The sequence below is a fragment of the Ipomoea nil genome, unplaced genomic scaffold, assembly GCF_001879475.1.
Source record: "Ipomoea nil cultivar Tokyo-kokei standard unplaced genomic scaffold, Asagao_1.1 scaffold2926, whole genome shotgun sequence".
NCBI lineage: Eukaryota > Viridiplantae > Streptophyta > Magnoliopsida > Solanales > Convolvulaceae > Ipomoea > Ipomoea nil.
In genome coordinates this window covers 427,758-442,825 of record NW_017619354.1, presented here as the reverse complement: position 1 = coordinate 442,825, position 15,068 = coordinate 427,758, and the positions used below count along the sequence as shown (strand labels likewise).

Sequence of the window (15,068 nt, the reverse complement as noted above, 5' to 3'; positions counted from 1 at the left end):
TGTGTGTCTTGGGGAAAATGAAAGGTCAAAATGCGAATGGCCTGCTATGATATGGTGTATGAGATGATAAAATGGTGACCTTTTATAGCACGTAGCGGGGTGTCGCTACGTTTTTTTTTTTTAAATTTTCTTTTAAAAATAAATTGGACCCCAAATTGATCTCTTGTTAAAACTCTCGTTATTAATAATAATTAATAATAATAATAATAATAAAATTAAGAGATAATACCCATTTTGGTCCCTTGACTATTAGGTAATACGCAATTTAGTCTCAAACTATTGAAAGTACCTAATTTAGTCCTCTAACTTGTAAAATATACCCAATTTGATTATCCATTACAATTGTCATCCATCCACCGTTATAGAGAGGAGCAAAAACGTCTTTCATCTAAAGTCGAGGGACCAAAATGGGTATTAACTATTATTATCGAATAGTCGAGGGACCAAAATGGGTATTTACTTTATTATTATTGTTGTTGTTGTTGTTGTTGTTTTATTATATTTGATATTGGGACAATGTCTCCTACCACCATATTACTTCCTATAGTATTATTCAAAAAAAAAAAAATGTAAACTACTAAGGTCTGTTTGTCTGTCATTAAATGTGGTGTGCGTTAATTGAAAAAAAAAAAGAACTAATGAAATCTCAATTTCTTTTCTTTTACTTAAATAAACATATATGATTAGAGTGTACTAATTATTATCCTCTTGAATCTAACTTTATGCGGAGTAATTGTTATTTGCTGGGGCTTGCTGCCTAGAGTTGACATAGCCATTACGGCATCATATGATGTATTTTCTAAGATTTTCCCAATTTTTAATTTGTTTAGTGTGGTCTTTGTGCTTTTGGACAGACTTAGATTGTTTGAAAGAAATCTTGTAAAAGTACGTAAGATCCACATGCTTGTCTTGATTAGGGGTGTGCAAACTTCAATAAATGTTTGGTTAACTGACCGAACCGACAAAGTTAGGTTAACTGTTTTTAACAAAACTTTTTTGGCTCGGTTAATGGTTAAAAGTTTTTTTAAAATTTGGTTAACGGTTAATTCGGTTCGAAATTGTAGCCTAACCGAAATTATATATATATGATCGTTATACCCTGCACTACGGCGCGTATAGCACTGTGCACCTCGCGCCTCCCAAAACGACGTCGTTTTGGTAAGTTATGTAGGGAGTTGACGTGATTATGTGTTGGAGGATAGAAAAGAAGAAGAGATAGATCTTTGTGAATTTTGAACTCTTGAGAGATAGTGGTTTTTTTTGTGAGCCTCAGGAAAGAAAGAAAATGAAAGAAAGACTGCGCATGTTTTTTTTTTGTGGTACATTTTAATTTTTAAAATAATAGGAAGTAATATAGTGGCAGGAGACATTGTACCAATAATAATAATAATAATAAAGTTAATACCCATTTTGGTCTCTCGACTATTAAATGATAATAGTTACTACCCATTTTGGTCCCTCGACTTTAGATAAAAGGACGTTTTTGTCCCTCTCTAAACGGTGGATGGATGTCAATTGTAACGGAGGACCAAATTGGGTATGATTTTACAACTTAGATGACTAAATTGGGTACTTTTAATAGTTTGGGACTAAATTGCGCATTACCTAATAGTCGAAGGACCAAAATGAATATTATCTCTAAAATTAAACTTATAATATATGGTGTATATGAGGAGGTAATTACATTGTTGTCTTTTATCAATCTAATATAAGAGCATCCACACCAGGTGTGAGCAAGGGGGGAGAATGCACTACTTTTAATATATTTAATGCTTACATGGATGAGAGATAACAAGGTGAGAGAAAATTGAGAAGCATCAAGCATCTGCAATGGTTGGGAGAATGGCAGCATGGTGGGACCCAGTAGGAAAAGGAGCCAAACGTGACAGTCAATTGTGGCTGTCACGAGTGCACCTAGCGGGCACGTGCACTGCACGTGAGCACGCCTGACTATGATTATTATATTATTTTTATTATTATTATTTTAAAATTATTATTTTTTCTCTCCCCTCCCTCATTCTCTTTTCTAATCAGTCTTACATTCTTCCCTTAATATCTCCAACTGATAATGTTGCTCTAATGCATGCTGACAGGAAAACTATTCCCAATGTAAAGGAACATGGACGGCTGCTTTGGTTAGACGAAAATATACCTTTGCTCAAAAAACCATGCTTCTCTCATTTTTAACCAAGTGAATTTAAATGCCCCTTGTAATTCACCCACGTTAAAATCAAAGAAAATTTCAAGTTTCTATCACTTCTTTTATGAAAAACATAATAAATATTAAATAATATATTTAACTATTTTAGTTATAGTATATTTTCTTGTTGATATATCACCATCCATAATAAATGTACGTCCCATATGCATGCTGGACTTAACTCGGTTTTAGTGAATTCGCAGTTAACAATGCCGCCTGTTAGGTACTTAGGTACATTAAAAAAAAAAAAAAAAAAATCAACTTTTGTAATGATTGGATAACAATAGGCGGCAAATTAAATATCTGCCACAAAAAATAGGATTTGAGAAAAAAGAGAGAGATGGATCAGAGAGGTACTATACATACATGGACTGAATGGTGGGATAGTATACGATGAGAAATGAAGAATGTGTACGTGTTGGCGCAATCAAGATGACAAATCTCCATATATATAAAACAATATAATGCCAAGGATAAAACCAAAATCCTCATCACCTCTCTGATCTTATTCATCAGTAGTTTGTCCCTTTCCCAGGCCTCCGGTCTGCATGCATTTTGATCTGCTTCTCTTTCTTCTCCATTTTTTTTTCTTTAATTTTTGGATAAAAACTACATTTAATTTAATTTCTTATAACTTTTATGCTCATTGCGAAACACATGCACTTCAATTTGTTAAAACTTATAAATATATGGTGTATATGAAGAGGTAGTTGTTGTCTTTTATGGATTTAATATAATGCATGCTGATAGGAAAGCGGTTTCCAATGCAATGGAACTTGGATTATTGCTTTGGTTGGATGAGAAAATTACCTTCGTCCAGAAAATCATGCTTCTCCCATTTTTAATCAAGTCAACTAAAATAGCCATATAATTTAGCTAAAATCCAAAATAAAAAAAAAAAATCTAAGTTTCTATCACTTCTTTTATGAAAAACATAATAACTATTAAATAATATATTTAACTATTTCAATTATATGAATTTACATGTCAAGTTCGCGTACTTACATTCAAATAAACATTTCAAAAAATCCACTGAAATTCAAGAAGCCCGGGGTGGTGATGTTACGTTGTTGGGCATGGGTGTTGAAGGTGGTTGCATAGGCTTTTTTTTTTTTTTTTTTTTTTTTTTTTTTAAAGGTAAGATGGTTGGTTGAATTGATACTTTCTACAAATGGTGTGGTGAGCATGCAGTGAGCTCTGTATGGCCAGAATTAAGTGGTACGCATTTGAATCTTTACTTCATTATATATATTGCAAGCAAGCTATCAAACCACATAAGATAAGCATTCATATTGCAAGCAATGAAAGCTATCAAGATTACTTTTACTATTTATGATGTTTTTTTAAATTTTTTTTGTAACAAGGAAACTTGCATTAGATAAATCCATTCATTTATAATAGCTCACAAACCACATAAGCTAAGATAAGAAAACTATACACTTTCATAAACGAGATTCAGTCACTTGTCCACCATTTCAAAGTATAACTTATGTAACATATCATATTTATGCATTACTTAACAACATATAGTGATGGAAGAGGAGTGATATGATGAAAGAGAATAAAATGAATTTGTAGGAGAAAATTTTGTTGTGGGTCTCACCAAAAACTCCCTGGTGTGCAGTTCGAGCATCAACTGCTCTTTGTGGGAGTGTTAATAATACGTCTATTTATTTATTTATTTTTACATTTTATCCGATACACGCTAAAGTTGAGTGATAAGCTATTTTACCAAATAGGGCAATATCCGACATGCGATAATCAAAATAGTGCACAACATATTTCCAGCACCCTATTTTCCCTCTCAACAGTGACGGAGTAATATTATGCAAAACTGTGTACTTAAAATAACTCCAAAGAGTCCATATATATATATACACAAATTAAACGTGTAATTGCAGTCACTTTACTTTGTATTAGTAGTGTATGTATAGCTGGTTGCGACAGGGAACAGGCAAGTACATTAGATGCATCTATCTGGCTTCTAATATAGTCACACAAACAAAATCATTCTGGGGAGCAGATCGACAACCTTAGTCAATACAAAATTACGAACTGTTTTTGGATATAGATGCTCTGCAATAAGGACAGTCTCCGCAAGTCCGGACCCAGGGGACGAGGCAGACATCATGGAACTTATGCCCACACGGTAAACAAAACAGCTTGTCTCCATTCAAGAAAGCCTCCAGACAAATGCTACACTCCAGCGGTACACTCGGGATTGCCTCTAAGTTATTGAAAAACTCAACACGCAGAGACTTGAGTGATTCTTTGGTGAGCCCCGGAGGTCTCTTGATCCTGTCTCTCGAGACAAACTCAACAGTCGTGCCTGTTCTAGCTACCTGATCCCTAGAACCAGCAACCCTAAAGTCATCTTCTGTTGCCAAGTTTCTTCTATTGGTGCTTGTTGAGACCCGATTGCTGCACCTAAAATGGAGTAATAGAAGATCAACATCTATTATTTGACATAAGTTCATCGCCAGAAACATTAACACATATATTTGCATGTTTGGACCCGAATACATTTGCAAATGATGACTTATAGTTCACAAAGAAAAGTTCAACTCAAGCATAATATAGTAACAAGCAGGTGTGAGGTGTATAGATAAACAAGGAGATTCTACCCGTGACAAAATAACGCAAACACAATCAAGAGACAACAATTGTAGAAGAATTGTAAAAGTATTCACATAAAAAGCAAATGTAAAACAGATATAATCCGGTGGGACCAATGACCAACCTGTTTCCAGATAGAGAAATGCCTCTGAGTCTTTGAAGAAGTCTTTCCCTTGCAAGTATGACAGATCCAGGAAGCCCATCATCCCCAGTAATTCTAAACCTATCTCTTATATTGATTTCATTTTCTGAGCTGTTTATGCTTCCCGGAGAAGATGGGCTAGTGAAGGGATCAAGGTCAACTGAGTCATGTTCCTAACCAATATGAGAAGTAAATTCTTCTTGTTAGCTTATAAATATTTGATAGATTGACTTCTATTAAACACACACACACACACACAATAATAATAATATAGCTTTCATTTTGCCATTCATCACCAATGATCTCAAAGAACATAAGACAAAGATAAGTGCAAGAAAAGAAGGCAGGATACAATAAGCTAGCAATAACTCTTAACTCAAGCAATTCAATAATGAAGTAGAATGGTTAAGTATGCACATAAATCAACTAAACTTAATATTAGCAAACATTCAAATCTTCCAAAAATCTAGTTATATGAAATCATTAACACTACTAATTTGAAGTCATAATAGTATTAGTAACATCTAAAAGGTCATAAAAGCACAAATTTTGAAGGGCACCATAAATTTTACAAGTACTTAATTTCTTCTTCTTCTCCTACTTAATTTCTTGATTTGAGAGGTTGTTAAGTTTATGTCAATCAATATCACATCACAAATAAAAATCTCAAAGCTAAGTAGCCACGGCCACAGAAAACAAATCAGTTGAGTGGGTCATGTTTCCCAAGGACCAATTTATCATACCAAAATTGACCTTCCATTCCTTCTTTATCAATTATCATTTCTCCTAATGACCTAGTTGACCATCGCGAAAATAGAAAAAATTAAAAAAAAAAAAATTATGTTCCTAATAAAAATAAAATTGTGAAACGCCAAGGATTATATTCAAATAATCACACTATTGAATCATCTATGCATAATATCGTAATTATACGATTTATACCAAGAGATTTGAATTGGCTTACCTGAACAGAGGAACGGTGGGTTAGAATTCTAGACCGCGGAAGAGGGTCAGAGGCGATCAAATCGAGCCTACCGACACGGCGAGCTCCATTGCCACAGCGCTGGTGGCGGTGGTGACGGTTACCAGTGATACGGTGGTGGGGAGATATTCGGTCAGGAACGGAATCGGACTCAAATCCGGAGCTGCCCCTACCCAAACGAGTCCTCCTGGTGTAAAATAGCTCCGCTGCGCTCGTCATGCAACGTTAAAATTTGAATATTTCTTTCCGTAATTCTGCATAAATAAAGAAATAATTGAACATACGATGATGTTTATAAGATAAAAATGTAGGAAAAGAAGAAGAAAGAGCTGAGAGCATTCGAGGTAGATTCTACTGATAAGACGTGAGTTAGGAGAATAATACTCGCTTTCCGTCGTTGAAAACGAGAGAAACATCAGTGTTAATTCTGATTCGGATCGTTATAAACGAAATATCAAATGTTTTGGGCTTATAAACTTCCTTCTCTTCTTGGCCCATTTTGAAACAAGGGCTGAGATAAATGGACCCAAACCGTGATGCAGCAATTGGGGGTCGTTATATCATACACATGCACCGCGGTAAAAAACGGCGCAGTTTCTTTAAGTAAAGAAACGGCACGTCGTTATAGTTAACGGAGTCCACTTGTTTGGTATATTAAACATCAACTGATACTACAGTATATTTAAACCGACACTGTAGTTATATCAAAATGATACTGTAGTTATAGTGAAATGAAACTGCAGTGTATATAAAATGAAACTGAATAACATTTCACATATTTGAGTGTATATTGTACAATGAAGCTGTAATTATATCAAAATTATCATATAGTTGTGTTTTAATGAAACTATAATGTATATAAAATAAAATTAAATAACATTTTCACATATTTGAGTCTATAAATATCGAATGAAACTATAGTTATATCGAAATGAAACTGTAGTTGTGTTGAACTGAAACTATAGTGTATACAAAATGACACTGAATAACAGGATTACTTTTTGCGAAACGGCGGAAAATAAACACCGTTTCTTTTCATTTAAAAAAAAGGACGTGCGGTGCATGATTGATCATGCACCATGGTGCATATATGATATAATTTGCCAGCAATTGGGCAAATTATGCTATGCGCACATGCGCACCTTGCAAGGTGAACACGGATCCAAACGGTGCCGTTTTTACGGAAAAAAAAAAATTGCTAATGTGGTGTTAACGGCGCGCGTTTGGTCAGATTATGAATTTTCTGTTATGAGATTATGAATGTACTGTAAATTCATAATCTCATAACAGAAAATTCATAATCTCATAACAGAAAATTCATAATTTCATAACTGCACATTCATAAATCCATGCAATTATGAATGTGCAGGCATGGATTTATGAATGTGCAGTTATAAAGTTATGAATTTTCTTTTTATGAGATTATGTTGAAGAAGCTTGCGCAAAGAGGAAGTGAAATCACAAAATGTGAAAATGAAGAAAAAAAGTCATGCGGGTAATTAAGGAAAAAAAAAAAAAAAAAAAAGGATAACGGTGCACTGTTACCGTTGGGACCGTGTTCACCATTCATGGTGAACACGGTCCCATGACATAACGATCCCAGCAATTGTTATGCCGTGCAAGATGGACACGCTTCTATATTCATAATTACTGAATTCTATGTTCATAATTATAAAATTCTATGTTCATAATTTTTGAACTTCATATTCACAATTATTGAACTCTATTGATAAGGTATATACCCCGGGTCCGTGTCATCGCTCGCAGTCGGGTCGGGGTCAAACCCGAGATGGGTCAAACCCGCCGCCTCGGTGGGCCTTTAAAAGGGCCTGGAGCCCTTTGGGAAAGGGGAGGCCCATTTTCTCCCTTCCCCATCTCTCGGCTCTCTCTCTCCCTCTTCTCCCCTTTCTCTCAAAATGCAGAGATAAACAACAACAAACCAGTTTAATAAAAGAAGCCAATTTCACCTATTTCTTGTGTTGATTCTTTTTTATGCTTATACGTACGCATATACATACATCTCTACGGTACGAATTAGTACTATCAAATGGCGCCGTCCGTGGGGATCGTGACAAAAAGGTACGTTCCTACCATCAAAGGGAGAGGTTCAAACCCAGAAGCTGAAGCTACTGGGCTGGTACTCCAGCCACGCCACCGCTATGCTTCGTTGTTCATCTCTTGCATATTATATATCTTGAGCTTTCAAAGGATCATCGCGAAAGTCAGACCATTCTGCCGTCAAACGCAAATCGCGGCTTGCATGCACCGCCGATCTCTCGTCGACGACCACTCCACCACTCTGCTCATTCGATTGATGGCGGATGGACTCTTCTTCGCCACATGCAGAAAAGAGACGGGCAGATCTTAGAAGCCTGAGGAAGACCAGGTGTCCCATCCGAAAGAAGCAGACCACTTCGCTTCTTCATGCAGATGATCCAGGGAGTTTTTTGTTTTGCTTTCTCTGTTTGCCACTACTGCCTCAATTTATCAACGTTGTTCACTTTCTCTATAGATTCAGTGACGGACTACGACCTCAACAGAAATACATGTGCCGGCAGAGCCTATCCAGCAGCACACACTTTTTCCTTCGTGAATCTGATGGAGAGGAAAGCCCGTGTTTATCTGCATGACACCGAGGTGGTTGAGTTCGGTGGAAACTCCCCTTTATGATCTTGAATCCTGGAGTTTTAATTATCACTGTGGAACAGCTTGAGGACTTGATTGTCGGCCATCACCGCATGGTGGCGGTGGAATTCGAATTGGACTAAAAAAGCAAAAGAAATCTAAAGTGGGATATTGCATGCATTTCCATTGGTGGGAGGTGGCGGTGGATAAGAGCAAAAAGTCAAAGCATTAAATTGTGGCAGACAATTTGTGGTGGAGATTGGTGGTAAATTGAGAGAATCAAGGAAGTGGGGTCACGTTGGTGTGAAGAATTTGAAGATGAAGACAAATTACAAATTTTGTAATTATTTGTAATTTTTGTAATAGTCTAATTAGACTAGTCAGGCTCATAATTTAAAATGGGCCGTAGCTTTTTTTTATAGCAAGCTGTATAGGCCCAATTACAAATTGTATAGGTTATGGGCCTGTACCTAGAAGTTGTAATTACTTGTAATAGGTCCGGTTAGGTTGGTATTCCCACCACCGGCACTAAGAGCCCGGTCAGGTCGGCCTCGCCACCACCGGCATTGTTAAGCCCGGGAAAAGCCCCGGCACCAAGCCCTACCACGTAGGCAAATTTGGGTCTCAAGACCAATCGGACGACGCTCCAACGAAGATTGAAGACAGGCGCTTCGCCCCACACACCTCTCCCTCGGTTCCGACCGATAGCGGTGTCCGAAGATTGAAGACGGGCGCCTTGCCCAGCAGCCAAACCGGCTCTAATAGCCGTCACTCCTCTCCCTCGGTCCCCACCGATAGGGGTGTGCAATCGGGCTCTAATAGCCTCAGTTCTGCGGCTCTAATAGCCGACTGACCCTTGACCGGGCGAGGCAATCGACTGGTCATATCGCCGATCGGGGAGGTCGACACCACGGCATATTCCCCGATCCGCCCGCTCCTCTCCGGTACTGCACTCACTCGCGCCCCGAGCGCGCACAGTGGGGGCTAAATAGGAAGGGAGCGCCACAGGTCCCATGCTCGGGAACACCCCATGCAGCGGGCCCTCGTGAAGTGTTTAGGCCCACACTCGGGAATCCCCCGATCGAGGCGGCCAAACAGTGCCTGAAGAAGTATTCCGAGGCCCGGAGGCCGGGAATCACGGTTCGGGCCGGCACTCGGGAAACCCCCGATCGTGACGGCCAAGCAGCAGTTGAAGCAAGCCTAAGGCTAAGAAAGGTTCCAAGGCCCACGAGTCGGGAACTGCAGTTTGGGCCCAAGGTCGGGAATATCCCGTCCTAAACGGCCCACCCGAAGACCGAAGACCGCGCCCTGAGTTCGCCCGGCCGCTAGTTTCACTGTCACACGCCCTTATACTTAAGTACGTCCGACAGTGGGGGGCTGGGCAGGATAGGCCGGGTCGAATCGTCTGCTCGGATAACATACTGATATGCGGGTCGATAGGCCGGGTCGAATCGTCTGCTCGGATAACATACTGATATGTGGGTCGCCCGAGGCCATGCGCCTGGTCGGCCTAGAGCGGCTGGTTCAACCCGTCTGCCCGGGTAAGGCGATGCTGGCATGGGGGTCGCCTGGAGGCTATTAGCTCGGTCGTCCAACGCGCTTTCCCACCTCGAGCAGGTCGGCACTGCCACCTCCGACGAGAAGGGGAAGTGAGCCACGCGCCTTGTTAGACCGAGTAGGTTGGCACTGCCGCCTCCGGTGTTTCTAAAGACCAGTTAGGTTGGCCTCGCCACCACTGGCACTCTATGACCGGTTAGGTTGGCATTGCCACCACCGGGTCTATGAGTCCGGTTATACCGGTTTATACCGCTTTTCAGCGATGTATTCCGCTTCTTAGCGATGCCGCTTTTCAGCGATGAATCCCGCTTTCCAGCGATGCATATATCGCTTTTCAGCGATGTATTCCGCTTCTTAGCGATGCCGCGTTTTAGCGATGATATTTCCGCTTTTAGGCGATGCCGAGCGATGTGCTTGTTCCGCCTCTTAGCGATGCCGCGTTTTAGCGATGACATTTCCGCTTTTAGGCGATGCCGAGCGATATGCTTGTTCCGCCTCTTAGCGATGCCGCGTTTTAGCGATGATATTTCCGCTTTTTAGGCGATGCCGAGCGATGTGCTTGTCCGCCTCTTAGCGATGCCGCGTTTTAGCGATGTTGTTTCCGCTTTTAGGCGATGCCGCGCGATGTGCTTGTTCCGCCTCTTAGCGATGCCGCGTTTTAGCGATGTTGTTTCCGCTTTTAGGCGATGCCGAGCGATGTGCTTGTCCGCCTCTTAGCGATGCCGCGTTTTAGCGATGTTGTTTCCGCTTTTAGGCGATGCCGCGCGATGTGCTTGTTCCGCCTCTTAGCGATGCCGCGTTTTAGCGATATTGTTTCCGCTTTTAGGCGATGCCGTGCGATGTGTTTACCGCCTCTTGGCGATGCCGCTTTTTAGCGATGTGTTTACTATCTTTGTGTGATGCTTTACCGCTTTTTTTTAGCAACGTGTGTGTACCGCTCGTTAGCGGTGTTGTGCCCGATCGTCGGCGCGGTAGTTATAGCCGGGTGCACTCACATTGCGGACCCGGTCGAGGCACTTCCCGACCGCGATTTCGTTTCCCGGACGGTAACCCGTCGTATCCACTCCTTTGTGCTGACGGTTCTTGCACCTGCGGGAGTGGGGGCTGCGCTGGCCCGAGCAGCTCGTCTGCGTTTTAGTTTGCCCGAGTAGCACGTTCATCGGTCGAAACGGTCGAATCGCGTTCGCTTCGCCCAAATAACGTTTCGCCCGAATGAATCCAGTCTCTCGGTCACAAGCGAATCCAACCCCATAGTTGGTTAGCAGATCTCCAGATCGCAGTCGAATCGACAACCCAGTCGTGCCCGGCAATCCAGTCGCGAACCGGCTGGGCTCGGCCTTTCGCAAGTTGCGTTGCGAGCTCGACCACTGGGTCGGGCGCTCCGTTTCGGTCCACCGGACTATGTCTGAGCGTTGCACTCTTTTTTCCTTTGGCTAAAGTTTTTTCCCGCTGGGTTTTTTGTTAGCCTAAGGTTTTTAACGAGGCAACCGGCATATGTCACGGACCGTGTGACTCGTTTTTCCAGCCCGAACCCTTCCTCGATGCTCGTCGTCAGGGCACGGGCTGTGGGGGCTTTTGATAAGGTATATACCCCGGGTCCGTGCCATCGCTCGCAGTCGGGTCGGGGTCAAAGGCGACGGGTCAAACCCGAGATGGGTCAAACCCGCCGCCTCGGTGGGCCTTTAAAAGGGCCTGGAGCCCTTTGGGAAAGGGGAGGCCCATTTTCTCCCTTCCCCATCTCTCGGCTCTCTCTCTCCCTCTTCTCCCCTTTCTCTCAAAATGCAGAGATAAACAACAACAAACCAGTTTAATAAAAGAAGCCAATTTCACCTATTTCTTGTGTTGATTCTTTTTTATGCTTATACGTACGCATATACATACATCTCTACGGTACGAATTAGTACTATCATCTATGTTCATAATTTTTGAACTTCATATTCACAATTATTGAACTCTATATTCACAATTATAGAACTATATGTTCATAATTTTTGAACTCTATATTTACAAGTATGACAGTTTTGGAGCCGTGTCCACCTTGCAAGGTGGACACGATTCCACAGCATAATTTCCTGTGATGCAGGGCAATTTATATCATGGCCCAGGATCCACATAGCATTATGGACTCTGGATCGAAACAACGAGGTATAGAATTTATACTCGTAAGGTACAAAATTTTATAACACAAAACAAACAAAAAATCACAACACAAGATATGCACATGTTATGTATTTACTTATTTTTCAAATCTGATTTAGGTACATAATTTGTTTTCATAGACACAAAATTTTACAACACAATACACATAAATTCATAATATACGAGACAATTACTAATTTATTTCAGGTACAGAATTCATACTCGTAATGTTCAAAATTTCATAACACAATAAGACACAAAATTTTTGAAAGAAACATACACATGCACCAGAGTCCATAGTGCACTGTGTACCTTGGTCCATGGTATAAGGATGGGTGATGAAGAAGGGTAGGGATGGAAACGGCGAAGCAATCATTATACAATGGACCAGGATTCACATTGCATTGTGGACCCTATTGCATACATGCACGTGTATGTAGCTTAATTTGTGAATTTTTATGTCTTGTATTATGAAATTATGTACCTTAACAATATGAATGTTATACTTTTAAAGTCTTAAACAAATTAGTAATTGTGTTTTATGTTATAAATTTGTATGTTGTGTTATGTCAAAATCCATAACTAAAAATTAAAGTATGCTTAGAGGTCCAAATCCAACATCAAACTATTAAAATATTATTATATAAGTAGAGTCTTTGCTACTAATTAACTTTTAACATAACAACATATCATTGCATGTATTGCAACTCAATCATCACATAATAACTTCATATTTAATCGTACGGTTGTTGTTGATTATGATGGTGAGGGTGAGGGGTTGATGTAGTGTCAACTCCATCAACATTCCTTAACCAGTAAGTTTGAGTGGAAGTGGCAGCAGCATTTGGAATATCATCCATGACCCTCTCATGCCCTTCAGGGAAGTATATGCCTGTGCGGGGATCAGGTACCCAGCAACCTCTGTTCGCCGCCGGCCCCTCCACTTCCACCACATTCCACGACTCAACATGCCTAATTGTCGTCCTGTAACATCTCCCACTCCCACAATATGCCGCAGGTAACCCCTTGCTGCATGCATGCATAAAAGTTCTTAACAAAAAACTAAATTGTTGACCCTAATAATAATGTATACTCCGATTCTTAATTTTGTTCCATTTTATAGTTAATAACGAAATTTAGCTCATATTCTTTACAATTTAATGTAATATTAGCATATAAAATTCAAATAAATAATATAGTTAAACAGTTAATTTGATAATTACAAAGTTTCAAATTCGACCCATTGAATATATTTTTAAGAAAAATAATAAACAAAATGTGATGTTATAATATGCACTTAATTAACTAAAAACATACTATAGATTTAATAAAAAATCTTATTATGACACTTTAACACCGAATAATTAACTTAGAGAAAATAACTTGAAACGATCAATAATTACAATTAATATAATTTAAACTTTTAAAAAAAAAAGAAGATATAATCGTGACCTAATATGAAGTGGCATCCTTGAGAACCAAGTGAGACAAGCAGTAGCCATGGATTTGCAGGTTGCTGCAGGAGGTTGTTTGATGATCTTAATAACGGAGTACGACGTACGATGTTTTACAGTGTGTGTTTTAATTAAGAATGATAGATGATGAATTGAAGGATGCAGGCAGGCAGGGGCGTTATTTATGGTGTCCGGTCAGTAGATCGAATAAACAAATTAAACACTATTTTCAATTCAAGTGTTACATCAGAGGAGGAATCAATTCTCTTCTTCATCAACTGGGATAGATGGGCGGTGAAGGTTTTAATGGCGTTCGTAAATCAGAACAGAAGGTATCAGAACGTGAACGCTTTCATCCTTTTTTTTTTTTCCTGAGTTTTCCACGTACGGCTATTATCACATATATGTACTTTGGTTCTTGCATGGCATCTTGTCCATAAGTGCCCTTTTTAGAAAAAATTGACGCGTGATGCTGATGCCCACTGTTGTACCAATTTCGTCGGTGTATATTACGAAGAGCCAGAAAAAAAAAATACATTTTTTTTATTTTAATTTACACAAAAATTTAAATGTATGTAAATAAAAAAATAATAAAAAACTTTGATCATGACTACAATAATCCACTTTAATATTAACTTTGATGGGCCTTGGGTGTAGCCTGTAGGCGGATTGGGTTGGGGCAAGGAGATTGGGTCGGTGAAAATTGTTAGAGAATTGCTTGGGGTGAAAGTGCTACAATTGTTATGCAATGGATCCGGATACACCTTGCAATGTGAATTTGTATCTAAAGTGACAAATTATCGCAAATTATGATGTGCAACCGAATGCACCTTGCCAGGTGCATACGGTTGCAAAACGACGCCGTTTTGGTTAAAAAAACGCGCGTCCTACTTAAAGAAGAAATCAGGTTCGATTCCCGGCAATAACATTTTTATATATCCAAAAATTCATAACTATATAACCACAATTTCATAACTATATATCCACAATTTCATAACTATATATCCACAGTGAATGAATGAAGTAAAAATCCACAATGAATGAATGAATGAATGAAGTAAAAATCCACAATGAATGAACTAAATATCCACAATATATGATTGAACTAAATATCCACAATGAATGAACTAAATATCAATAAATTCATAACTATATAACCACAATTTCATAATTATATATCCACAATAATGCTATTGCTGAGAGTCGAACCTGATTTTTTTTTTAAAGTGGGACGCGCGTTTTTAATCAAAACGTCGTCATTTTGAACCGTATGCACCATGCGCATGGTACATTCGGTTGCACAGCATAACTATTGGCAAATTATGCCCTGGAAACGTGTTCACCGAGAATGGT

General features: G+C 39.5%; 2 protein-coding genes across 4 annotated transcripts; both read right to left on the bottom strand.

Moving 5' to 3' along the window:
* Nucleotides 1-4,085: 4,085 nt before the first annotated feature.
* Nucleotides 4,086-6,345, bottom strand: LOC109162186 (probable E3 ubiquitin-protein ligase RHY1A). 3 transcript variants are annotated; one of them, XM_019310921.1, is made up of 4 exons: nucleotides 6,325-6,345; nucleotides 5,923-6,194; nucleotides 4,941-5,131; nucleotides 4,086-4,627 (listed from the first exon to the last, which is right to left on the bottom strand). In XM_019310921.1, exons 2-4 carry the CDS (start codon nucleotides 6,157-6,159, stop codon nucleotides 4,249-4,251), a joined length of 807 nt encoding a protein of 268 aa, XP_019166466.1. In that variant the 5' UTR covers nucleotides 6,160-6,194; nucleotides 6,325-6,345; the 3' UTR covers nucleotides 4,086-4,248. The 3 variants fall into 3 exon arrangements, with proteins under 3 accessions (XP_019166466.1, XP_019166467.1, XP_019166465.1); XM_019310922.1 differs by lacking the exon at nucleotides 6,325-6,345 and adding an exon at nucleotides 6,296-6,312; XM_019310920.1 differs by having other exon boundaries at nucleotides 5,923-6,345.
* Nucleotides 6,346-12,878: 6,533 nt separating this feature from the next.
* On the bottom strand, nucleotides 12,879-13,871 carry LOC109161765. The gene is made up of 2 exons (XM_019310268.1): nucleotides 13,714-13,871; nucleotides 12,879-13,290 (listed from the first exon to the last, which is right to left on the bottom strand). The coding sequence occupies exons 1-2, from the start codon at nucleotides 13,761-13,763 to the stop codon at nucleotides 12,996-12,998; spliced, it is 345 nt and encodes a 114-aa protein (XP_019165813.1). The 5' UTR covers nucleotides 13,764-13,871; the 3' UTR covers nucleotides 12,879-12,995.
* Nucleotides 13,872-15,068: the final 1,197 nt, after the last annotated feature.